This window comes from Nannospalax galili, unplaced genomic scaffold (assembly GCF_000622305.1).
Source record: "Nannospalax galili isolate Female #2095 unplaced genomic scaffold, S.galili_v1.0 scaffold652, whole genome shotgun sequence".
NCBI lineage: Eukaryota > Metazoa > Chordata > Mammalia > Rodentia > Spalacidae > Nannospalax > Nannospalax galili.
This window is the reverse complement of record NW_008332152.1, coordinates 1,767,556-1,793,762: the sequence shown is the minus strand read 5'-3', so window position 1 is coordinate 1,793,762 and position 26,207 is coordinate 1,767,556. Positions and strand designations below refer to the sequence as shown.

The 26,207-nt window shown below is 47.1% G+C and overlaps 1 protein-coding gene and 1 non-coding gene across 2 annotated transcripts in view; one reads left to right on the top strand and one right to left on the bottom strand.

Moving 5' to 3' along the window:
* Hsf2bp (heat shock transcription factor 2 binding protein) overlaps positions 1 to 26,207 on the top strand; it is a 109,038-nt gene that overhangs the window by 30,494 nt on the left and 52,337 nt on the right. Inside the window, exons 7-9 of the mRNA XM_008827417.3 lie at positions 325 to 474; positions 4,116 to 4,245; positions 15,830 to 15,947. Of these exons, the coding sequence (XP_008825639.1) occupies positions 325 to 474; positions 4,116 to 4,245; positions 15,830 to 15,947 (398 nt within the window). The remainder of the gene's footprint in view (positions 1 to 324; positions 475 to 4,115; positions 4,246 to 15,829; positions 15,948 to 26,207) is intronic.
* Positions 11,144 to 11,250, bottom strand: LOC115069338. Its single transcript, XR_003848616.1, has one exon. It is a non-coding gene; the product is annotated as a U6 spliceosomal RNA (small nuclear RNA).

The window sequence follows — 26,207 nt, the reverse complement described above, 5'->3', positions numbered from 1 at the left end:
TGCACCCATGTCATGCAATGCCACGGAGGTCAGAAGAGGGCTTTTGATTCCCCTGGAACTGGAGTTAAGGACGGTTCGTAGCCACCACGTGGGTGCTGGGAATTGAGCCCGGGTCCTCTGCAAGAGCAGTCAGTGCTCTTAACCACTGAGCCATCTCTCCAGCCCCTATTTTTAATTGAATTTTTGTGATTTTCATACAATATAGTTTGATGGTATATATATAAAATTTGATGATTGATGTATATTAATGATTTTGATATATATCAGTCTTTTCTGAGATTGAAGGCCAGTGCCTATTCTTGTTCTGTTCTGTTGTGAATGCAGGAGAAGTTGGCCCTTCGACAGCAGCTGAATGAAGCTAAGCAGCAGCTCCTGCAGCAGGCAGAGTACTGTACGCAGTTGGGAGCTGCCACTTGCACCCTCTTGTGGGGCGTCTCCAGCAGTGAAGAGGTGGTCAAGGCCATTCTTGGAGGAGTAAGTTGTCTGTGTACTGTTGAATGTGCTTGATAACCTGGCAGAGACCGTACGTCTGCCACCACAGCAACTACTGAGCCCTGTCTTGCTGTAGATTTGCTTTAGCTCATTCATTAGAAGGCCAGATGCCCAGTGTTCACCTTGCCATTGGGCACTCTGGGGATGTGTAAGATGAAGTGCCATCCTTTCTGACCCAGCACCCAAGGTGAATTTTGGATATATTAACCTCTTTAATGTTTATACATAAAGAGTTTAATAGCATATAAAGTGCTTGTATGTGCTTTGTCTCGTGGGTAATCTAATACTTAATTTAAAATGTTATCTAACATGTATATGTATCTGTATATGTGTGTGTGGAACTTCCCAGAAGAGGAGGGATTTGGAATGGGTCTTGATGAGTAGGTAGAAATGGCAGAAAATGGGGAGGACAGCTCAAGAAGACAGCCAGTCACGCAGTGGCATAGGGCGAGAAGTCTGTTTTATAGCAGGAGGGCACTGGGCAGGGTGGAGGATTCATGTAACTCTAGTGGGAGTGTGGCTCATAGGGTATTGGGTTGGGAACTTTGTGAGCTGAGATAGCCAGACTGGTGTGGATTTTACCCTGTCAGTAGGAGGACTGTAGATTCTTGAAGAATTGTCAGTGAAAGGGTAATATAGCACGTGAGCATGGTTTGAGGAGAATTAATCTGATGTGAGCTGGTGCGGCCTTGCAACTCAACAGAGTCCTGGACTGCAGGGGAACAGGAGGAGGAGGAGAGCCTGGAGATTGAGACCATGTGGTATGAAGGTACAGCTGAGGGAAGGGAGCACCTCGGAAGGTTGGGCTTCGAGGAGAGGGTTTTTGTAGGAAGCCAGTGGAGCATCAGTCATCACAGCAGTAGTCCTTGACTTTCAGTGGAAGGAGTTAAATGTCTTTTTGAAAGGTTGTTGAGCCTTCTTAAAGTATAATTCCTAGGACTGCATGAGACTGTCTCAGAAAAATAGAGATAATTTCCACATTGTAAAATTCACCCACTGGACTTTTGTACAGTTTAGTAGTTTTTTAGAAAGTTTCTAGAGTTGTGAGACAATCACCATAGTCCAGTCTTAGAATATTTCTCTTATCTAGGGAGCTCCCTTATTCTGCTTTTAGTTTTTTTTTTTTTTTTGCCTTTTTGAGACAGGGTCTCTGTAGCCTCAGCTGACCCGGCACTCACTATGTAGACCTCAATATCACAGAGATCTGCCTGCTTCTTTCAGTTTTTTTAGGGTGATAAAATGAGCCTTGGTTTGAAAATTAATTTTCAGGACCCTGGTAACCTTACAGAAGTTACCCAGTGGTTCTGCAGGTGTGGGAAGGGTTTGTTTTTTTAAAGTAATGGAGATTCACCATGATGGTAGAGCCTGTTGACTTGGTCTTTCTCTAGTACATGTCAGAGTTTCAGTTAAGATCTTCTTGAACAAAGCTGTGTGTTGTTTTCCCACATGCTTTCTCCATCAGGCAGATCTCACCTCTCATCAAAGAAGCAGGCACATGGTTCTGCTACAGAGAATCACAGCTGCTCAAAGTATGGAGAATCAATGCATATGTACCATGGAGTGCCCACCTCCAAATGGGACATTTTAACACACCCCTACCCCCAAGGCTCAGGGAACAACCCAGAAGAGGGAACAGAAAGGCTAAAAGAGAGCAGAGGTCAGAGGACTGCTGAGAGAGGGTGTCTTTTGGACATGACAGGGATGTTGCACTCATAAACTCAATGATCAGCAATCAAGAATATGCTCTATAGACATGGCCACATTCCAACTTGATGGAGGAAATTCCTTAACTGAGGTTCTCTCTACCCAGGTATGTCAAGTTGACACTAAAGCTATCCATCACAGTTGACCCCTTGTCAACTTGACACACAAACACATCACTACTAAACATAACCTTTCTAATTCCTTATCCCCCAAAATCTTATGTTAATATTATTACATAAAACATAGTACAACTTTAAAAGTCCCACCATTTTTATACATTTTTTAAAATTTGTAAATACTTTAAAAGTTCAATGTATCTTTAAAAGTCTTTTAATTGTGGGCTCCTGTAAAATCCAAAACAAATGTGGTTTGAATGAGAACGTCCCCATAATGCTCCAAGTATTTGGACATTTTGCTCCCTGTCGGTGGTGCTTTTAAAGAAGGTTTTAGGACATGCAGCTTTGCTGGAGGAGAGCTGTCACTGGGGAGCGGGCTTGGAGAGTTCTTAAGCTTTGCCGGATTTCCGGTCACTCTCCACTTCCCGTGTCTGCTTGAAGAAGATGTGATTACTTGGGTTTCTGCTCTGGCCACCTCCTTTCCGTCATGCCTCTCCTACCATTATGGGCCCTCATCCCTGGAACTGTAAGCCAAATAAACTCTTCCTTCCATTAGTGGCCTTGGTCATGGTGTTTTATCACAGCAACAGAGAATGACTAATACAACATCACTGATACTGTGTTTGTATGTGTGTGTACGTTTGTACCTGTATGTGTACACGTATGTGTGTGCATTTATACTTGTATGTATTTATGTGTATATAGTTATACCTGTATGTGTATATATGTGTGTGCGTTTGTACCTGTATGTGTACACGTATGTGTGTACATTTATACTTGTATGTATTTATGTGTATATAGTTATACCTGTATGTGTATATGTGTGTGCGTTTGTACCTGTATGTGTACACGTATGTGTGTGCATTTATACTCGTTATGTGTATACATGTGTATTTATACCTCTGTGTATGTGTGTATATCTATACTGTATTGTGTATGTGTGTATTTATACCTGTATGTGTATGTATGCATTTATATCTGTATGTGTGTATGTGTGTGCATTCATACCTGTACATATGTGTCTTTCCAGTGATCTTCGGGTACTTTTTGTTGCTCCTGCGTGTCCCAAGCTATTTTCTCTGCTCTGTCAGCGAACTTTTTTAAAGAAAAATTTTAATTCATTCTTTGACAATTTCACACGTATAAAGTGTCTCTTGATCATATCCAACCCACATCCTCCTTCCCATTCCCCACCCCTGTGTTCTTTTTTCTTTAATACTCCACTGAGTCCAGTTAGTGCTCTCTGCATGTACATGGGTGTGGGGCCAACCACCAGAGCATGGGCAACCTTCCAGTGACCAGAGGGCCCCCCCCACCAAATGATTTACCCTTCCTTGGCAGGGGAATTCCCAGTCATGCCTCAGCTAGTGGTAGAACCTCATAAGCCTTTCCATGCTGGAATGTGGACTGGCTTGATCTTGGCCAGGTAACCAACCACAGCTGTTGTGAGTATGTGAGTTTAGGGACCATGTTGTGTTCAGAAGACAGCACTTCACAGCATTCCTTTCCATTCTCTGGCTCTTACATTCTTTCCACTCCCTCTTCCTTGCTGTTCCTTGAGTCTTGCGAGGTTGATATAGATGGTCCATTTAGGGCTGAGCCTCAACTGTCACTTCTCAATACTTAGCCCAGTTAGGAATCTGCGTTGACTGCTGCCATCACTGGGAATGTTCCGTAGTGGCACAGGTATTTTACTATTGTTCCTCTAGTTATAGCAAGGCTTTCTCTGTAGCCTGCACATCTGCAATGTTTTTATACTGGCTTCTGTGGAAAGGTGTGACATGACCATTCTCAAACTTTTAGGACAAAGCATTGAAGTTTTTCAACATCACTGGGCAGACGATGGAGAGTTTTGTGAAGTCACTGGATGGAGATGTTGAGGTCGATTCCGATGAAAATCAGTTTGTGTTTGCACTGGCTGGAATTGTAACAAGTAGGTGACTCTTTTTAAATGTAGTGATGTGTATTGTGTTGGTAGTTACAGTTAGGTGGGTGTCAGCATCTGGAGGAGTGTTTTCAGATGTCTGTGCTGAGCCTCGTGCCTCAGTAAGACAGTTTCAGTGCCAGGTAAGTGCGTTTTGAAAAAGCCCCCCAGGGGATTGTGATGACTCTCATTCATAAAGAATGCTGGATCTAAAGGAAGCACAGGCTTGTTTGCATGTTATTTATTCATAAGCAAATCGTAAATATGGCTGTTGTTTTATTCAGGTTTAGTTAAAGCTAAAACTGTAAGTGAAGCTTAAACTCAATTTAAATAATCCTAAAAACTTGCTGGACGTGGTGGTACATGCCTTCAGTCCCAGCACTGGGGAGGCAGAGGCAAGTGGATCTCTGTGATTTCGAGGCCAGCTTGGTTTACATAGCAAGTTCCAAGTCATCTGGGGCTATACGGAGACCCTGTCTCAGAAAAAAAAAAGAATCCCAAACTTGAATAGTCTTCAGCAAATTTCTCCTGAAAGCTAATCAGTGAAACTTATCTCTGAAGAAAGATGACAGTAAAATTTCATAGCAAAAGGAGCCAGGTGTGGTGGTGCAAGCCTGTAAGTCCAGCCCCAGGAGGCTGAGGCAGGAGGATCAAGAGTTTGAGGCCAGCCTGGGCTACAAAGCAAAGACCCTGTCTTAAGAATAAAAAACAGCCGGGTGTGGTGGTGCACGCCTTTAATCCCAGCACTTGGGAGGCAGTTCAAGGCCAGCCTGGTCTACATGGTGAGTTCCAGGACAGCTGGGGCTACAGGGAGACCCTGTCTCAAAAAGACAAAAAAGAAGAAAAACAAGGTGGGTGTGGTGGTGTAGGCATGTAATCCCAGCACTCAGGAGGCAGTGGCTGGTAGATCTCTGTGAGATTGAGACCAGGCTGGTCTATAAAGTGAGTTCCAGGCCATTTGTGGCTACAGGGAGACCCTGTATCTAAATAAATACAACACCCTCAAACCTTCAAAATTATGAGAAATAAAACCTACAGACCAATGATTCTTAGTGTACATGGTGAGCACTAGTGGGTATTAAATCCCTTTTTTCTGAAGTCAGTGACGTGGTTAAATAGTGGCCTTTTATTGCTGTTGTACTCTTAGGGTTATTTCCTGCTGTTAGAGAGAGATCATTTTCTTTTCTTCAGCATTATTATTTGTCTGTGTGTATGTGTGTGTGCATGTGTGGATGCATGCTTGTATGTATATGTACAAGTACACATGCATGTGCATGTATATGTGCATGTGTGTGGAGGCCCAAGTTGACAATGGGTGTCTTCCTTGACACCCAGTGGTAGAGGCTTTCGTTGAACCTGGAGCTTGCCAATTCTGGCTAGTGTAGCTAGCCAGCTTTTGCCTGGGATCTCCTGTGTTTGCCTCCCGAGTTCTGGGGTTACGGGCAGCTGCTGGCTTTTATGTGGCTTCTGGGATCGGAACTCAGGTCCTCATGTTTGTGCTTTGTCCACTAAGCCACCTCTCCAGTCCTGTGTTGTTATTCTTTTACTAAGTCTTTATGAGGCACATCCTGTGTATACTTTTTCTACTTTTTCTTTTGAGACAAACTGGGCTCAAACTTGTAGTAATCCTCCTGCCTCAGCTTCCTGAGTGCTGGGATTGTAGGTGTCACCACCACAGCTGGCTTTTTTTTTTTTAAAGAATCTGTTAAAGGTTGGTAGTGTTTCTGTGACGGATGCTGAGAGTTGATGGATGCTCAGAGTGTGGGGCCCTGGCTTGGCCAGCACCTTGTCTGAGGCAGGGCAGCCTTCTGCCTGCTCATCACAGCATCTGCACTCTCAGTCTTCTTGTCTGAGCTCCCGAGTGCTGGGATCAAAGGCCTGTGCCACCACACAGGCCTTTAACTCTGTTTGAACAAAGGCATTTGTACATTTGATGATTAAGTTTTCTCTCTGTGGGTGACTCCAAAGGTCTGTGCTTTTGCCTTTTGATGGGTTGTGGGTTTAAGATGTCTGTATTTCTGGTTGGTGTGGCGACGAGGCAGTCAGTAGTCAGCTAGAGGGTCGAGCAGCCTGTGCTTGGTAGTCAAGCTCACATGGCTTTTTCTCATGTGGTAGCTCACATGGGAACTCTCATGAAGAGCTGGAAAAGGGCACTTGCAGGTTGGCCTGAAAAGATTCCAAACTGATGGTGCTTCCCTGAAGTGCTGACTTGCCAGGGCCATGGCGACTTTCGCCTCTCGTGCTGAAACCATTCAGTGGGGAGGGAGGCAGCACTGTGGAGACCATGGACTAGGGGTCCCACAGCTCCTCTTCCCTATGAATCCAGAGTCTGGCAGTTTCACCGACAGCTCTTTCAGTTCTTTTTCATCTCTTTGTAGTTCTGAGAATTCCAACAAATGTGTGTAGTGGTGTGACTCCAGGTAGGGTGTGAGCACCTGGTCCTCATCCTGGACCGCATCCTTCTTCCTCCAGTGCTCAGCCACACACCTGCTCTGGTGGCTTTTCTGACTGGTTTTGAGCACCTGCCCCAGGTTGAGTGCTTGTTTCACATCTCTGCCTGGAGGCTGCGGCCTCTTCCTTCAGGGGCTTCACAGCTAGCCTTAGGTCTTTGATGTGCTGCAGAAAAGCTGATATTTTGCAAAATTTCCCCTAGTCGGCCCTGGGCAAGAATGGAGCTGCGCTTTCCAGTTTACCATGTTCAATGGAAAACTGCATTGCTCAATGTCCTACTTGTCTAGTCATTGCCCCCAGTGGTGTTTAGTGTAGCTGCAAGCAGCTTCCTTTAGGACACAGTGGTCCACTCTCCAGGTGTAATGCCTCTGGACGGCATTTCTTCACCTGCTCTGATGGACAGATGTCTTGGGACTCTCCCACTGGACTGTGGTGGGTCATAGTACATGTGAAATGAGGAATTATTCAGCATAGGAAAGTGATTGTTTCCAGCAGCCTAGTAAGAGGGCAGAGGAAGAATGGAAATCCCACGAGGACTGACTTGTTTAACTTGTAAGTGGGAAACTTGCTTTTCTAACGCTCTTCCTACTTTGGGAAGATTGAAAATCGTAATTGCATTCCTTGCCTCTTAATTTTGGCTTGTGAATTTAAATAACATTTGGTAATAATTGTGGTACCACATTATTTATTTATTTGTTTTTCTGAGATAGGCTTTCACTAAGTAGCCCAGGGTGGCCTCATACTCACTATATAGCCCAGGCTGGCCTCAAACTTGCAATCCTCCTGTCTCAGCCTCCCAAGTGTTAGGATTGCAGGTGTGTGTGACCTGTGCCCAGATTTTTGTTTTTTATTGAACCTAGAACTGGTTTCATGCATGCAAAGCAGGTACTTACCACTGAGTTAGGCCCCAGCCCCAGCCCCAGTGTTACCTTTTGCTTGTTGATATTTTGTGGCAGGACTGGATCTGGCTTAGTCTTCCATGGACTTGCTGGTTGCACAAAATTACCAGCAGAGCCCCTTTGTGTCAGTTCCTGTCTTTTCTCCTGGCCTCTGGTCCTTTGCCTGATCCTGGTGTTTGTGCTAACACAGGGCAGCAATGTGGTGGCAGGGCAGAAGACATGGTAGACTGAGGCCCCACGTCCATCTCTGCTTCTGCCATTGACCAGCCCTGTGTTCACTCTTGCATTTCTACTCTCAGTTTACTCTTCTGAGAAGAGTCTTAGGTACCAGATGCTCATTCATGTCTGCCCAGGGCCAAGAATTATGTGGTTTTGGAACTTGAGCCTGTAGGTCTTCTGACGTTAGATGGCCTAAGCCTGCGGTGAAGTTGGTGAGCAGACATGAGACTGTTTCTACCTTTGGCTTGTATGGATCATGCTGTGTGGACTTTGGCGTACAGGTTCCTGAGAAGACATCTGTTTTCGCTCTCGGGTCTACACCAGGGAATGGAACGGCAGTCTGTTGTACCGCGTCCATGGTTTTGAGGAGCTCCAGGCTGTTTTCCACAGTGACTGCACCATCCTGCATCTGGCTGGCGCTTCCTCATGTCTTCAGTTCTTCTCCTGGGCTTGTGGCTGTCTTTGTTGGTGGTGCTGGTTGGTTCTTTGAGCACTTGTTTGACTCTTATGCTGACTGAACTGCAGAGAGATCATGAGGGGTCCAGGGTCCTCAGCATTGCTGTTGGGCCTCCTGAGGTGGGTGTGAGAGCTGATTTCGTTTTCAGGACTGGTTGGCATGGTATCCTGCTTGTGTCTGGATCACCTGTCGGTTTATCTGCCAGGGCCACAGCTAAGAAGAAGCCTCTGGATTCTAGTAACAGAGTAGGAAACTAGCGGTCTGAGGCACCAGGAGAAGATACTGCAGCCTTGATCCAGCCACAGCACAGCCAGCCTTGGGCCTCACACTGTTTAGATACAGATTTTATACACAGACCGTGTCTGGTTCTATGGGGTTGTGTGTGTGTGTGTGTATGTGTGTGTATGTGTGTAAAATTGTTTTTTGAGACATGATCTCCCTGTAGCCCCAGCTGGCCTCTACCACACAGAGATCTGTCTGCCTCTGCCTCCTGAGCGCTGGGGTTAAAGGTGTGCTCCACAACGCTACAGGCTGTCCAAGCCGTTTTTTCAGGATGGATGCGTACTGAACCAAGGAGACCACTGTGAGGCACTCTGTCCTCAGGCAAGTGTGCTGAGGACAAGTGAGGTGCTACACCCAGGCACTGGCTTACAAAAAGGATGAGAGTGGTAGCTGATCATCTGTCAGCTGACTAGAAGAAAGGGCTGGGTGTTTCCTGTTAGCCACAGGCACTGGACTGCTGTGCTATCAGGTTGCAGTTGACCTTAGCAGAAGATAGAAGACGGGCAGGTCAACTGTCTCAGGACAAGTATGTCCTGAGACAGACCTGGGCTCTCATAGTCCTGCTGTGTGGGGGTGTCCTGTGCATTGTGGGATGTCTAGTGATATCTCTGCCTCTGCTTGTTATGTGGGCACAGGCAGTCAAGTGCAGCAACCCAAAGTGTCTGCAGAGGTTGCTGGAGGCAAAGCTGTCTCCACTCCCTAGTGTAAGTAAGGCCTACCTTTTTTTTTTGGTCTTTTTGAGACAGGGTCTCCCTGTAGCCCCAGCTGTCCTGGAACTCACTATGTAGACCAGGCTGGCCTTGAACTCACAGAGATCCGCCTGCCTCTGCCTCCCGAGTGCTGGGACTACAGGCCTGCCTTTTTATACACATAGTTAGAAAACTTCATGATGGGCTGGGTCTGTTGAGAGATGTTGTGAGACCACTGGAGGCCTTTTGGTTTCTCTTCCATGGGCATGGTTCTGACATTTTTTTTTTTTTTGGTCTTTTTGAGACAGGGTCTTCCTGTAGCCCCAGGTGGCCTGGACCTTAACTGTGTAGACCAGGCTGGCCTTGAACTCACAGAGATCCGCCTGCCTCTGACTGAAGGCATGCACTACCACGCCCAGCTGTTCTAACATGTTTGATAGAGCTCATTCATGTAAGTGGTCTGGCTAATTCAAAATACGTTGGCATCTTCCACCTATAATATTCGGCTAGTTATAAAACCCTCCTAATCTTCTTGTGTTGGTCGGGCTTGGGTAATCTTCCTGCCAACGCTCCTCAGTTAGTGGAGCTGGTCCTACATAATAAACTGCAGTTCTGTGGAACTCGAGTTTTTCCTGGGAAACTTGTGGTCTCCCTTTAGCTGAGTCAATGAAGCAGTCAAAAGATGGGTCTTAAGAGTTTTCCAGCTCAGGGGTGTGTGCAAGATTAGATGCAAACTGAACACAAGTAACCCTTTGGGGCCACATGTGCCCTTCACATGGGCATGCGCATAGGAGAATGTTGGGGTCCTCTGTTATGCTGTGCTGCAGATTCCTTTCATACCAGAGTGCCTTCCTGGCATCCTCCCTGACTCTTCTTTTAAAGTGCTCGCCACAAATACATGCCCTCCGGCACAGGAGCTACCCAGGTCAGAGACTGGGACCCGGAGATCAGGTCAGAGACTGGGAGATCAGGTCAGAGACTGGGTCCCAGAGATTGGGTCCCAGAAAGCTGGATCAGCAGAGCGCTGGACAGCAAGGAGCAGAGATACAATAAAGCAGTAAACACAGACTAAGCCGTGCCTTGAGTCCTGTGTCTTACTACCGGTGACCTGATCTCACTGGAGAGCAGCACTCTCCGTTACCGACCCACGGATACCCCAGCTTTCGCCGCCTCTGTGCTTCTTCCCTGTGGAGTTCACTGGCCAGAACTCCGCAATCCTGAGGAAGGGCACAAGGGTGTAATAGAGGCGGGATTCTGACTAGATAATACTCTAGTAGCAGAGGAAGCTCTCCGCTCCAGAGAAGTGTGTAGCCATCAGCTACAGCCAGCATCAGAGAAGTCTGCGCACCTGCCGTTTCCAGAGAGGTGCGGCTGGCTAGGCCCGCCAGCGGCTAGCCAGCGGGACCAGGTGTGCGCGCACACCTAACCCTGGGCCACATCCAGAGTGAGTGCGCCTGGGAGCCCAGGCGCGCTCCCCACATCTCTTGCGGCCAGACTCACGCCAGGTGTGGCGGAGACCCCAGGGTGCCTGCACACACCACGCCGGGGTCTAGCGACCCGCCCCATAGGAGAAAATAGCTTGGAATTTCAGTGACCCCAGTAGACATAAACTTCTGATGAGAAGGCTGAGGACAGGGCTGTCTTTGGGTCCTCCAGAGAAATGCAATAATGGCTGTTACTTTTCATAGATCAGGGGAATCCACATCCTCTGCTGTTAGGGTTGTAAGTAGGTGATGCTGGGTGATTGCAGGGACTGGGGGGAATGATTAGTGCTTTCCCTTTCAGCTGGCACAGCTGGCCGTGTCTTTCTGTGGTGTCAGTGTTGCAGGGCATCAAGAAGTCAGGCAAAGACTAGAAGACTCTGTTTGGGCACTTCTGCCTTTTGCTTCAGTTTTTTTTTTTTTTTTTTTTAATATATGGGACGCTTCACGCATTTGTGTGTCATCCTTGCGCGGCTGCCATGCTGATCGTCTCTGTATCGTTCCAATTTTAGTATACGTACTGCTGAAGTGAGCCCTTGCTTCTGTTTTAGAATCTCTGACCATTTATTGAACCACACATAAGATACTCATGTCAGCCCTGAGTTTCATGTTTGACATTTTTCTGAAACGTCTCACTTCTGCTGTATCTTTTTCCATTTTTCTCTTGACAGAGTCTCACTCTGTTGCACAGGCTCAAGGGATTTTCCCACCTTTGCCTCCTCAGCTGGGATCACAGGTGGGCACCATTGTGCCCAGCTCTGCAGCACCTTTTGTCTCTCAATTCTATTTGCAAAATAAATTCCTATCTATGAATGTTTTCAGAGTTTGCGTCCTGGAGAAGGAACATTTCTTCTTGTGATCATGGTCTCAGAGAAACAGTTAAACAGTGAGAGAAAGGAAAGGTGTGGGGAAATGACCTTGCAAGAGTGAGCTAGAACTGAGGGGGAAACTCGGAAATAGGAAGGAGCAGACTCTGCGCTTGTAGACACGCCATAGGGATGTGCGGACTTGATGTTGTCATGTGGACCACCAGGTGCAGAATCTGGCTGGCAGCAGAGCTCCAGCACCGTGTATCTTACCATCACTGTCTTGCTGAGCTTCTCAGTGGTTTGCACTCCTCAGTGGAAGCCACCTAATTGGCACAGACAGGCTTGGCATGCAAAGACACAGAGGGTGTAAGAGATGAACTTCTGACAGGGGTCACTTCGCCTGTGAAGACAGCAGCAGCATGGAGAGGAGCCCTTAGAGTCAGCCCCACGGGGCTTCTTTCAGATCTGACTTCCAAGCACAGGAGTCAGGTCACCACAGTGGAAGTTTGGAAACTGAATCTTAGGAGCCACTTCCCAGCAGGACTGGGTATTCCTTCCCACTCTGCAGCATTTTCTATAGATAGTGCATAGAGGTTAAGTTCTCATGTGATGATGACCCACAGCTTTGGCCCTGTCCTGGCCTAGGTAGTCAAATAATTGATAAGAAGATTCTGCCTGTAGCTAGACAAATGCAAAGAAACAGCCCCCTGCTAAGGCTAAGAACTTGGAGAAGACGCCCATAGAGGATGCTGTTTCCTTTAAAAGGTAGTGGACAGTGTCTGTGCTGTGGATGAGAGGGCGTAGCAGAAAGGCCCAGGAGGAACAGTCGTGATGAACAGCCAGCTGACCATGACACTTGAATCTGTGTTCCTATTAGGAACTGTTTGTTCTGCCACAGGTCCTCACTGTGTGGTCCAGGTGTGTAGTTGAGACAAGTTTCAGGTTCATAGCTCTCTAGGCTCAGCCTTTCAAGTGCTGGCATTCCAGGTGTGTACCTCCATGCCCAGCTTGCCTTGCTTTTTAACAGCTTTATTGAGGTTTAATCTACTTACCACACAATCTGCCAATTTAAAGGGAAATGTTTGGTTGTTTTTAGTATAACCATATAGTTGTATGTATATTACCACAGTCAGCTTAAAAACATTCATCTACACAAAAAGGAACCTCATTGATCTGACCTGTCCCTTCTCAGTCCTCCGGCCCCTGGAAACAGCCAACCTGGTCTATGTCCGTAGATCTGCTTTGCTCCTTTGAGTCTGGCCTGCTTGGTTTTCAGGTTCCATTCACTGTGGAATGCCTCTGTGGAGGTGGAATCACACTCCAGTGTGTGGGTGTGCCGTATTTCCTTTGCCCACTCACCAATGATGGATACTGGGTTATTTTCCCTTTTCAGCTATTTTGAATAATGATGTTATGGGCGTTTGTGTACAAGTTTTGTGTAGACATAGATTTTCATTGCTCCTGGGCATGCAGCTAAGGATGGAATTGTTAGGTCATGTGGTAGGACTTTAACTGTTTGGAGAACTGTTAGGCTATATTCTTTTTTCCTTTTCAAAATATTTTAGTATTTTTATGTGTATGAGTGTAATGCCTGCATGTATGTTAGTGTGCCCATGTCATGCAATGCCCATGGAGGTCAGAAGAGGGCGCCGGATATCCTAGAACTGGAGTTATGGATGCTTGGTAGCTATCATGTGGGTGCTGGGATGTGAACTGGGGTCCTCTGCAAGAGCAGCTAGTGCTCTTAACTGGTGAGCCATCTCTCCAGCCCACGCATTGGCTATTGTCAACAGAAACTGAAGCTTTTTACATTGCCGCTAGCAGCGTACAAGGGCTCTCAGGTTTCCATATGGTTGCCAGCATTCATTATCTTTGATCATAACTATACTAGTAGATCTAAAATGCTATCTTGTGTTTTTTTCAATTTAAGATTTGAAAAATTTATGTATTCAAGTATTTTTCCTGAATGTATATATGTGTACCACATCTATACAGTGCCCACGGAGGCAGAAGAGGGTGTCAGAGCCTCCAGAACTGGAGTGAACAGATGGGTGTGAACCACCATATGGTACTGGTAACTGAACCCAGGTGCTTTTAACCCCGAGCTACCTCTCAAGCCTTTATTTATTTATTTATTTATTTATTTATTTATTTATTTATTATTTCACAGCGAATGTGTAGAGGTCAGAGAACAACTTGCAGGAGTCAGTTCTCGCCTTCCGTCATGTGGGACCTGGGGATTGAACTTAGTACAAAGAAAGCCAGGCTTGGCAGCAGTAGACTTTGCCTGCTACTGTGGTCATCCTGGTTTTCATCTGCGAGTGCGTGATGACCAGTGATGCAGAGCAGCTCAGTGCTTCTTGGCCTTTGTACACCTCCTTTGTTGGCTGGGTTTGGGTTTATTTTTGTTTATTTGTTTTGTCTGATGAGACAGGGTCTCCCTGTAGCCCCAGCTGTCCTGGAACTCACTATGTAGACCAGGCTGGCCCTAAACTCACAGAGATCTACCTGCTCTACCTCCCGAGTGCTGGGACTAAAGGCGTGGGCCACCGTGCCTGGCCTGCCAATATGTTCCTCATTCTGTGATTTGTCTTTTTACTTTCTCTGCAGTGTCCTGTGAACTACAAATGTTTAAACATTTGATTATGTCAGCTTTGTTTTTTTCTTTAGTTGTTTGTACATTTGATTTCTTTAAGAAACTTGTTGCTGGGTGTGGTGGTGCATGCCTTTAGTCCCAGCACTTAGAAGGCAGAGGCAGGCGGATATTGAGTTCCAGGCCAGTTGGGGCTATATGCAGACCCTGTCTCAAAATTTTTTTTAATTGATCATGATATGGTTGACGATAATAAAGCGACTTCTATAGCCTTTGTAATGGACTGCATTCTATGCAGATTGACTATCAGTCACTAAAGTGCAGACTGCTGTGTAAAATGACTTGTGAGTGCTGACAGGCTGACTATACTGGTACTGCCTGTGTAGCACAGGACTCAGCACACTTTACACAGCCATTGTGCTTCACCATTGCTGTTCTGGTGAGATGCAGGAATAGCAGTTGTTGCTACAGGACTGCATAAGGTTAGGTGCCATTTGCCAGCACATTGGTTGCGCTGGGCCGGTGGTGTGTTACGACGCAGTGCACTTTTTCTGTTGCTGTTTTTCCAGTCATGTGGGTGATGTTCCTGTTATAGACAGTTTTTAGCTGCCATGTGGGTGCTGGGATTCGAACCCGGGTCTTCTGCAAGAACAACCAGTGTTCTTAACTGCTGAGCCATCTCTCCAGCCCCATTTTTATAATTCTTAACAAACTAAAAACAGAAGAGAATCTTCTCACATTGGTGAAGGATGTTTCCTGCAGACAGGTCAGACACCACACTCCCCTGGATTCCTTAACTGAAAGATGGGTGCTGCTGCCCCGCCTCCCTCCACCTCGGCCTCCTTTCTGATGACTCTCCATTGCTTTGCTTCATGCTTTCTTTATAGACCTGACTGAGGAGAACTTAGAGACAAGTGCATTGTGTGCCAGGTCATTGGTAAGTCCTTACAGGTGTGCGTGGATGTTTATAAGGCGAGCACTGGCTGCACCATCTCTGGGGACCAGTGGTCTGATCTCCATCATATTTCCAGGACCTGAAGCATGAAAAAACATACTTGCTGATCACAGTAGGGAAGACCATTTAGGGAGGGTCTTTTCGAAATCAGTCTTCATGCTCTGCCTTTGACTTCACAGGGCTCGCCTTTCATGTCATAATTAAATCATTGTCCAGTTCTTGCAGGGTTGGAAGAGAATTTTGGCATGCTTGGCCACAGGTAAGACTAGTCATCAGCTCCACCTTCTGCTTAGACCAGACAGCTGTAGATCTGGCACTCTGGGGCATGGTGCTGCCAGTATCCAGAACCCAGTGCTTTTTCATGCTAGACAACACCACTCCCTGCTTTGCTGCAGCTCTGACGTTGGCAGGTCCTCATTCTGTGACAGTAGCTCCTGAACACCATGTTTGAAAGGTGTACCAGTAACTTGTTTTCCTTGTTTGTTAGGAGAAAAAACAGCATATCACACTGTATGCTAAGCAGAGCCTTCCAGATTCTGAAGCACCTGTGATCTTTTAAAAAAACTATTATTACTGAGTGAGTGTGTGAGTGTGAGTGAGTGTGTGTGTGCACGCACAGTGCATGCATGCCATGGTGCATGTGTTTTTGGAGTCAGTTCTCTTCTTCCACCTTTATGTGTGTTCTGGGGATGGAATTCCATGAGCCATCCTGCCAGCTGCACCTGTGATCGTGATGCTTTCTTCTGTGTCTGTTGCAGATGTTGCCGCCATTGCATGTGGTCGTGAATTCTTGGTTAATTCCAGTCGGGTGCTCTTGGACACCATGTTGCAGCTGCTAGGGGACTTGAAGCCGGGCCAGTGCACCAAACTCAAAGTGTATGTAGATACCAGCTCACAGTTTCTCTCAGTTACACAGTACTTAGCATATGTTGACTGAGCTTCTCTGTAAGTAAACACAGTTGGTTCAGCAATAGTTGTAAAAAGCAGGAAACAAATTGCCTGAGGGCTTAAGGGATGTGTTATCACCTAGGTCATATTTTATTTTTGTTTTCTGAGACAGGGTTTCACTATATAGCCTTGACCTGCCTGCCTAGAACTTGTTATGTAGACCAGGCTGGCCTTGAACTCATCAAGATCTGTCTACCTCTGTCTCCTGAGTGGTGGGATTATAGGTATATGCCACCAAGTCCAGCCTCGTATTTTTTTTAATTTTATTTCAGATAGGGTCTTGCTGTGTAGTGCAGGCTGGCCTTAAACTCGGGTTCCTCCTATCTGAGGCTGCTAAGTATTGGGTTAAGTAGTATTTTAGAAAAATAAGAAAAGCAATGTTCTCCCCTTGGAGTAACCTGAGTCCTAAATACACGGGACACTCAGGGCTGTAATGCCTATGGCCTCAGATGAACTTCAGCAGGTGTTTGTTAGAGCAGTTCCCCACCTCACGCACCAAAGTCTGTAGCCACTTTCTGTATTGTGTAAAAGTCGCAACAAATTCCTGTGTAGTATCCCACAGTTTTATAGGCCTGGAGTCTGAGTGGGCTATACTGTGTTCTCTGCCTGGAGTCTCATAAACCAACACCAAGGTGTATTCAGCTGAGCTCTCTGCAGAGGCTCTGGGAGAAGCTGCCCCCCTCTTTCAGGGGGTCAGTTGAACCCCTCTGGGGCTGGCTGCGTCCCTCTCTCCTATGGCCCCATCAGGCCACAGTGACTCTTACAGCAGGCAGTGGCATTAGTGACCTTTCCTGTTGCCATGGCAGAATGCCTGACAAGGACAGCTGAGCGGTTTATTCTGGCTCGTGGCTCCAGGGTGCAGTTGGTCATGGTGGGGAAGGCCTGTGTCCATAGGCAGGAAGCAGAGAATGCTGGCACTTAGCGTGCTTTCGCCTTAGAATTATATTTACATTTACATATTGATTAATTCATTTATTTGTGTGTATATGTGAGCATGCACATGCATTGCCTAGTGTGCATGTGGAGCTCAGAGGACAATGAGTAGGAATGGGCTTTCTTCACGTAGTTCCAGGGACTGAACTCAGGCCAGTCAGGCTTGGTGCAGGGGCCTTTACCATGGACTCCTCTCACCAGACCATTTCTCCTTTTATTCAGTAGAAGACCCTAGCCCCGACATGGTGCAACTTGTATTCATGGGGGTTTCCTTCTCAATTAAAGGTTTCTGGAAACATCCTTGTAGACACACCAAGAGATGTTTTCCCATGGTGAATCTACATCTGATTGAGTTGACAGAGATTATCTGTCACTGTCTCTTAGTGTCCCCTGCCGCCCCTTCCAGAGTTTCATCTTTGCTTTTTGTGGGCTCCTGTGTTAGATTAGGTCTAGTGGATAAAGCTCAGAGCCTGTTGATTTGTAACTGTAATTATATCTGCAGAATCTCTTTGCCGTGTGATTTAACATTATCAGGATATGATATATACATATAAATGTGCATGAGTGTATTGCCTGCATGTATGTAAGTGCATCCTTCTTGTGCAATGCCCTGCAGAGGTCAGTAGAGGGCATCAGCTCCCCTGGAACTGGAGTTAGCATAGTTGTTAGCCCCCATGTGGGTGCTGGGAACTGAACCTAGGTCTTCTGCAAGAACAGACAGTGCTCTTAACTGCTGAGCCATTGCTCCAGCTCCTAGGGTAGGATATATTTATAATCTTGGGGATTACCAGATATCTTTTTGTCTTTCTTTGGGGGGGGGCTGGGAATGGAACTGAGTGTTACTCACTAGGAAGCATTCCTATGCTGGCTTGCAGGGAATTGGGGCCGTTTGAGGGTTCTCTCTGTGATACTACTCCAGGTGTGAGCTTTTGCTTCTTTGAGGGTTGTTTTACTTTAGTGCGTTAGTCTCCTTACATTCCATGGTGAAGGCTTCCAGGGTCCCTGCCAGCTTGGCCGTGGCATCTCTTGTCTTTTCCCATTAAGTTGAGATTTCCTTTTTTGCTTTAAATGCCAAATAATTTTGAATGCATCCTGGGCACTCAGAAAACTGTGTTAGAAGACTCCAGGTCATATTGAAACCATTTGGAAAATGCATTCGGTTCAGCTGGATGTGAGTAAAAAGTTCCAGCAAAAGCCTTTTTCTGTGTTGTGTGTCAGGATCAATCCTGTTTCTAGAATGCCTTTATTTGGGGGTTTTGCATGCTACTGGATCTGCCCTGTGTGTCTCCTACATACCACCCTGAGGCTAGTGTTAGCCCAGAGGATAGTGCTATGTATAATGAAGTCCACATATGCTCAGCTTGAGGGGCGGCTGGACATTTACAGATGGTTGTGCGGGGTTACTCTCCCGAGTTCCTGATAGTGCTCTGCTGATCCCCAGGGATCCCCTTTCCAGCTCCCATCTAGAGTGCTGAACCTTGGTGTGGTCTGAGATGTCATTACTGTCACTGCTTCTGCTGTTTATCTCTGCTGGCAGCTAGCTAGCTAGCAGGGGGGTTGGGAGACTCACTTTAAGGTGGGAAGAGACTCCTCCAGTGTCTGAGTTGCTTGGGGTTCCCACTACCAGTGTGGCTACCAGCATGGCTACCAGCATGGCTACCAGCGTGGCTACCAGCAGACCCCGTTTCCCTGAGTCCACACCAAGGGGAGCTGTTGCTGGGTGGCGCCTCATGCTCTGTTCTCCTTCCTTGGCCTCTTGACTGTTTGTCACGGAGCTCAAGGCGCTGCCTCATGTGTTCTACTCAGGAGTTACAGATGTACTCAGTGTAGGTTAGAGGTAGATGTGCTGTGACACTCTGTGTGGATCAGAGTCTAGTCTACTTAGCTATTTTGTGCTGATACATCTGTGCGCATGAGCAGTGTATATTGTGATGTGACTTGTAGGCATGTATAGTTTCCTTTAGGGGTAGTCTTACAATTTGTCTGCAGATCTGGGCAGTTTCTTTGCGGTCTCACATCACAGCAGTTGTAACAGTTGGCTCGTCCTTGTCTGATGGGTGTTTAGGATACTTTCAGTTTCTTTTCAAACGTAATGGCACAGTGAACACCTGGCAGATCTCTCCTTGCTGACCCATGTGAGACTGGTGTGGAATCTTTGAGAAGTAGAACATAGGCCATTTTCAGTTCTGTAAGGCACTGCCAAGTGTTCAGTTTTTCCTGTGTCCTTCTCAGCATCTCGTGTTTATTCCTGCAGAGAATATTTGTACTGTCAGTGCTCAGGCCACCAGTCGTCCCACCTCCCTCCCTTGATTTAGAGAACCAGTGAGGTTGGGGGTCTTTGTACAGGTTTGTCTGGTCTTCTCTGTGAAGTACCTTTTATACCCTTTGTTCAGCTCTTGCTGTGCTGATGTCCCTGTGTGTTCTAGATGCTAATCCGTTGCCTGCTTTACTTTTGTGATCTGTACAAGGTTAGAGTTAATGGGCCAGCTGAGCCCTTCTCCAGCTTCCCAACAAGCATTGTGTGAGGGTTAGGTCTCTGCCAGTCTTCCTCTGTCCTTTCTTGGCATCTGTGCTTGTGGAGCCCAGTGAGCTTCTGTTGATGGCAGTGAGGGGAAGGAACGGCCCACAGAACCACTGCACTGGCTTCCCTTCCCTTCCAGGTTTGCATAGACTGTCAGTTTCTAACCCCACTTGGGATCTTGGCATGGACCAGCCTCAGTGGCTTCCTAGAGTGTTTGGCTGCCTTCCACCAGGCTGCTTGCCACTTTCTCTGTAGGGCTTAGGCTCTCCTGCCCTGGCTGTCCCTTTGCTGCTGACAGTAGCCTTAAGTCTCTTGACCAGGACTGTGATTGACTGGAGCTCTTCTCCGCCTGCCCTCCTGTGAGGCTGTGAGTGCCTTTCCCTTCTCCCCACTACCATCGGAGGTTCCAGACGCAGTGCCTCAGAACAGAGTGAGGGGCAGCTCTCTCCCCACTTCTTCAGAGTGTGAACACCCTGTTGTGTCTACCCCCCGTTCTCCTTTGGAACCACTGCCCCCCCCCGCCCGCTTCCACTTGCCATTGGCCTCGTCGTTCCCCATTCCATCTCTAGGGACCGGAGTTCTTTGTGAGCATGCCACTCAGCAGTCTAGGTTCGCGTTCCCTCGCGTTCCTAGCCCCCAGGTTTGCTGTGCTCTTCCCTGCCTGTCAGTGGCTCCTGTGGCCCACCTTGCCCTTGCCGTAGACGGGCTGCCCTGTGCTGAGCTGGTCAGCAGTGCTGTGTGCTCACCACATACCTGGTCAGTTGTTTCTGCTGCTCGTCAGTCCTCCTCCCTCGTCATTACACCGTCCACCACAGGGCTTCCCTTATTTTTTCTCAGCTAGATCCCAGGTGTTCTGTCTCCCCATGCATCCAGCACTGTGCCAGCTCTGCTCTCCAGTTTTTCCATCTCTCCAACAAGGGCTGCTCGGTGATGCTCGAGAGTTTCTAATGCATGGACTCATGTCATGTCACCCCACCTGGTCCTGGGCGCTCCTTGACTCCCTGTCTATACCCCTATTTGGATGTTATTCTTATTTATACTGTGGTGAAGGCGGACTTCAGCTCTGTCTGTGAGCCCAGCACACCTCTGCTGTGTCTGCTCTGCGTGTCCTCTGACTTCCCAGAATGGAGTGTGTGAGAATGAACTGCCTCAGCTAGTCACCTCCCTTATTTATGCTACACTTGATCTTAGCCAAAAGGCCAAGAAGCGATACCTCCCTTATTTGTACATACATAACCTTCCTTTCTTTCTCATGGCAGGGGAATGTGTAGCTCTCTCTCTCTCTCTCTCTCTCTCTCTCCTCCTGTCTCTCTCTCTCTTTCTCCCTCTCTCTTCCTCTTTCCCTCTCCTCTTCCTCTCTCTCCTCTTGTCCTCCATCTCTGTGTACCTGTCCTCTGCTTTTAATGACCTGTCCTCTGGGATTTTGTTCAATTGGTTGTTACCTCTTGCTCCAGAATGTTTAAGTTTTCTCTCTTCACTGGCTACTCTCTGTTTAGACTTCTGTCTCCCTGTTATGCTGTGATTTGGTCCACTTACCAGCCCTTTTGGAATTTTGACAGTCTTGGCTTTACCACGACTTGACAAGTTTTCCCAAGTCCCAGGTCCACTCATGATACCCTGTTCCCTTTGTTTCCCCTTGAGGTCTCTGGGAGCCTGTTGGTTAGTGATATTGTAGTATTGGTCTCTACGGGACCACATGGCCATCCCTCTCTGGTGGAGCATATAGAGTGGTCAGTATGACAGTGTTAGAACTTAATCTGTGACTTAGTTCAGTGTTTTGACCTCCCACTTTCCATGGCATATAATTTCTGGCTAGCTGGGTTTACCTGCCTTTTGTTGTTGGGAGGAACCTTCCTTTTAACATCTGGTGGCCAGGTATACCTGTCAAGCAGAGGCCCATTTAAATGCCCTGCTTGCCACCCCCAGGGTGACTTCTGCAGTGTGGTGTGCATGCAGGCCTTGTTCCGTACCCCTCGAGGGTCCTGGTATATAGCAGGCCTGGAACTCCATTCTGCTCTGCCTCCCAAGTGCTACGATTGCAGGTGGGTACTACTTGCAATCTCTACCTCTGTAGTGGTATATATTTTAAACCTTGGCTTCTAATTTTCCATTTCACATTGGGCCCTTTGGTTTGTATTTGTTTTCTCATTGCTGTGACAAAATACTTGACAAAAGCGACTTGGGGAAGGAAGGGTTTACTTGGCACAGTTTGAGGGATACAGCCCATCATGGTGTAGAACACATGCCCACCAGGAATGTGAGGCACCTGGTCACCTTGTGCCCACACACAGGAGGCAGGGAAATGAATGCTGATGCTCAGCTTGCTCTCTCCTTCCCTTTTCTTTAGTCTGGGACAACAGCCATGGCATGGCCTGCCCACATTCACAGTGAATCTTCTCAGTTAAGCCATTCTGGAAACAGGCATGCCTAGAGGTGGTTCTAGGTAATTCTTACTCAAATCAAGTGGATACTGAAGAGCTGGGGCTGCAATTCAGCGTTGGGTATGTGCCAGAACACATGGCCTTGGGTTTAATGCCCACTACTGAAAAAGAAGGAAATCAGAATTCCAGCAGTTCTACTTCGTACATCCCAAAGAGATGAAACCAGGTGTTCAAACAAACATGTATGTGGTAGAAACTTGATCTCTTCAAGGCAATGAAGATTACTCATTACAAATCCACTGTTTGTGAACTTGACACACAACATATCACTTTAATCCATATTGTTCCACCCTGAGCCCCCAAGTCTCACGGTTGCCTCATAATGCAAAATACATTTGTCTGTCTCTGAGTCCCCAGTCCTAACATTGTTCAGAAGTCCAAAGACTCTGAAGCTCTCTTAACTGTAAGTCTCTGAAACACCAAACCAAACCTACATATGTCCAGTATACAATGGTACAAAATGAATGTTTCTATCCTAAAAGGGAGGAATTGGGTCGCAGTAAGGAAAGATTGGGCCATAGCAAGACTGAAGCCCTGTGGAGCAAATACTGAACCGTGAAACTTTGTGCCCAGCATCTTGGGTTCTTAGAGGCATCTTCTCAGCTCTGATAGCCTTGGGTAGCTCTGCTCCTTTAACTCTGCCAGCTGTGGCATGTGTGAGCTCTCTCCCTGACCAGCTCTTCTCCATGCCTGCAGCTTTTCTCAGCAGTTTTCCTAGGTCATGTCATCTCCAGCATCTTGGATTCTGCATGCCTGCAAAACCTGCACCATATGAATCATGCTGCCCAATTCTGTTCCAGGTTGAGGTAGTCTGACTCCCTTCTGCTGTAGCTGTGGTGGCCTTTGTGTGCCTGGTAGCCGAACCTGGGAAAACATTTCCACAGGCAGTTGTTTTTAAGCACAGAACCCCTTTTAACAATTAACATTCATTTATTTTGTGTGTTTGTATGGATGTGTGGGAACATGAATACCACAGCACATGTGTGGAGCTCAGAGGACAACTTGAGAGAGTTGGCTCTTTCTTTCCACCATGTGGGTTCTGGGAATCAAAAACTCAGGACATCAGGCTTGGCAGCAAGTGCCTTTACCCACTGAGAAATCTTGCCAGCCCCAGAGAATCCCTTCAGTGACATTCTGGTGTTCTCAGTTCAATGAATTTCTAATGAATTTCGATTTTTATAAACTAGAGCCTTTGCAGGATGGGGTTTTGCCTTCAAGGAACCTTTCCTGACATCTCACTGTGAAGTGTGACTTTCCTCTAGTTGCACTGAGCTCTTAGGTAGAGAGCATTGTCTGTGCCCTCCCTTCCATACCATTAGACTCATTCACTCTCTTTCCTGCCAAACTGCTCATTTTTATACCTGTTTGCACCACCTGCTGCTCGCACTCACTGCTGACCTGGATAAAAGCAGTGAGCAGTAGCTTACTACAACCTGCATTCTATGCTGTCTTTAAATTCCCACCACCAAACCAATTTCATCTATTACTTTTGAATGAATCCTCACTCAAGTAGTGTGAGGTTTTGTTATGTGACTTTTCCTAGGGAGATTGTGAACAAGGACGTTTATTCATCCCAGATAGGGCACTGACAGTAGACGGAAGAAATGATTTTACCCAAGTCTAGCTTAGTGAACCAAAGGTTACTGGGGTTACCTACAGGAGCATCACCAAAATGCCCACCCAACATGGGCAGCAGTTCACAAAGCTGCATCCCTGTTGCTTAGAGGCAGCTCAGCTGGCTAGAGTCCCCCTAGCAGTTGCTGCTGTCTATGACCTTGTGGAGAGACTGAATTTTGTAAGTTTCAGGAACTTCCTGTGAAGCTTGTCTGTGTCTCCTGTCTTTGAAGTTCTCTGTCCTCCTTGAATCCCAACCCCACCCCCGCTGTCATGTGACACTGGCATTTCTGTTTGACTCATCATAAAAGCTCAGCATCCGAAACTCTTCTTCATGTGAGACGTGTGATTCTCCAGTTTTGATAGGTGTCTTCACTTGTCAGTGAGGCCTTTGTTGCTCCTCTTCCTGCTTGGCTCTTAAATACTTCTGTTAAGACACTTTGTGGAAACACTTGTAGAAGCTTTTTTAAGGTCTTTCTTTTCCCCTTAGAGATAAGAGTTATGTAATTTAGGGGTCTTTTAGATAGACTCACTAAAGGGGTACTCCAGTTGCCTCACCCTGTGTCCCTGTTCAGCACAGAAGAAGCCAGAGCGGTCTGGGTCTTGATCCCCTATCTGCAATTTGGGTAACCCCTTCAGAGGACGGCGTGATAAGAACAGGAGGTAGGAATTGGCTAGGCAGTTAGGGTAAAAAGTCCCCAAAGAAATGTAGCCAGTTTCTTGGCTAAAAGTCAAAATGTCCTTGGGCCTCATAGCAACATACTCTGTTCCAAAGTATTTGGGAGCTGGTATCTAATCCTTAAAAGAGTTTAGGGTTACCTCTTCATAGGGGGGATGTTAGAGTAGCCAAAAGCCCCATAAAAAACTAAAGAAAAAAATGTAGTCCTGAGGCTGAGGTCATTTTTTAGCTGGTAGAGTGCCTGTAGCACACAGGAGGCCCTGGGTTCTATCCCCAGCGCCCCATAAACCAGGCATGGTAGTATATACCTGTAGTCCCATACTTGGGAAGTAGATACAGGAGACTGAGAACAAGTTCAAGGCCCTCCTCAACTACATAGAAAGTTTGTGGCCGGCCTGGGCTACATGAGACCCTGTCTCAAAATAAAGAATAGTGGTCCTCCAACTATCCCAAAGTTGCCTTTGGTAGATAGGAGCTTCCATGAGAGCTAGGTCTGCATAGCCATCCACATGAGGCACAGGGACAGGTACCCCACAGAGGGAGGAAGATGTGTCCTGTGGGGTTTGCTCACAATGGTGGGCTGGCTTTCCTCGGGGTTATGTAGCTGTCCTGAAGTTGACTGTGAAGGCCTGAGAATCCTCTAGGCCCATGCTTCCATTGACCCCCCACCCCCCAGTAGTAACACTGGGAGCTGTTAGGTGGGGGTATACCAGCAGTACCCCGACAGGGACAGGGTGCACTGACATCCCCCCCCACCATAGTAACACTGGGAGTTGTCAGGTGAGGGTACCCGAGCAGTACCCCAGCAAGGATGGGGTAGAGGGGTACTCTGTAATTCACCACTCTTTGACTTTGTGCAGAGCCCCGCCCTCCCTCTGGTCCTTGTCTGACCATGCATGTGTGTTCTTGAGGCTTTCTCAGTGAAATGTGCTGATCAGCTGCCTAAGCATGGTACAGGGCAAGGATATTCTCTCACAGAGCCTGCAACCCAACCCCACATCTGGGGTAGAATTCCCCCAACAACCAAATGGTACCCTATTCCATGTCATGTGTCAGGGTCTCTTACCTCTAGGTAAGAGGCAGAGGCAGGCGGATCTCTGTGAGTTCAAGGCCAGCCTAGTCTACATAGTGAGTTCCAGGCCAGCTGGGGCTACAGGGAGACCCTGTCTCAAAAAAACCAAAAAAAAAAAAAAAAAAAAAGGAAAAAGAAAAAAAAGAAGAAGCACTTTAAACTCAGTCCGCAGCTACACTGAGTGACATGCCCAAAGCCCTCACTTCTTTCCATTAGGCCTTACCCTCTAAAAGTACTCCACCTCCCAGTGGTGCCACAGGCTGGCAGCAAAACCTTTACCACATGTACTTTGGGAGGCATTTAAGATCTGAATTATGACAGATGCCGCAAGGCACATCTGTGAGATTTACAACCAGTGAGGTAGGTATTGAATTGCACCTCCCCCGCCCCGTGTTATATAGTAGATGAATGTTAACATACAAGGTACTGGTTTAGAATTCCATTTGTTATAAGTCCAGATTTAAGTTCTTACCTGGCTAGGGTGGGGACGCAAGTCTAAACATGTATGTTAAGTACTTAATTACTGGGGCACTGGGGCGGGGACTGGCTTAGTGGTAGAGCATCTTCTGTTCAGTATGCACGAGACTCTGGGTTTGAGCCCAGTGCAGTAAGAGCGTGTGGTTGATTTTTGTGCTTCTCATTAAACATTAGACCTCTAATTGCAGATCTCTTCAAGGCCATCTGATTGGGGCTGAGTGTGTAGCTCAGCTGTACATCACTTGCTTAGTGTGTGCCAGTTGTTTCTCTCTCAAATTACATGCAACCTTTTTTTTTTTTTTTTTGGTCTTTTTGAGACAGGGTCTCCCTGTAGCCCCAGCTGGCCTGGATTCGCTATGTGTACCAGGCTGGTCTCGAACTCAGAGATCTGCCTGTCTCTGCCTCCCAAGTGCTGGGACTACAGGCATGTGCCACCATGCCCAGCCCTGAA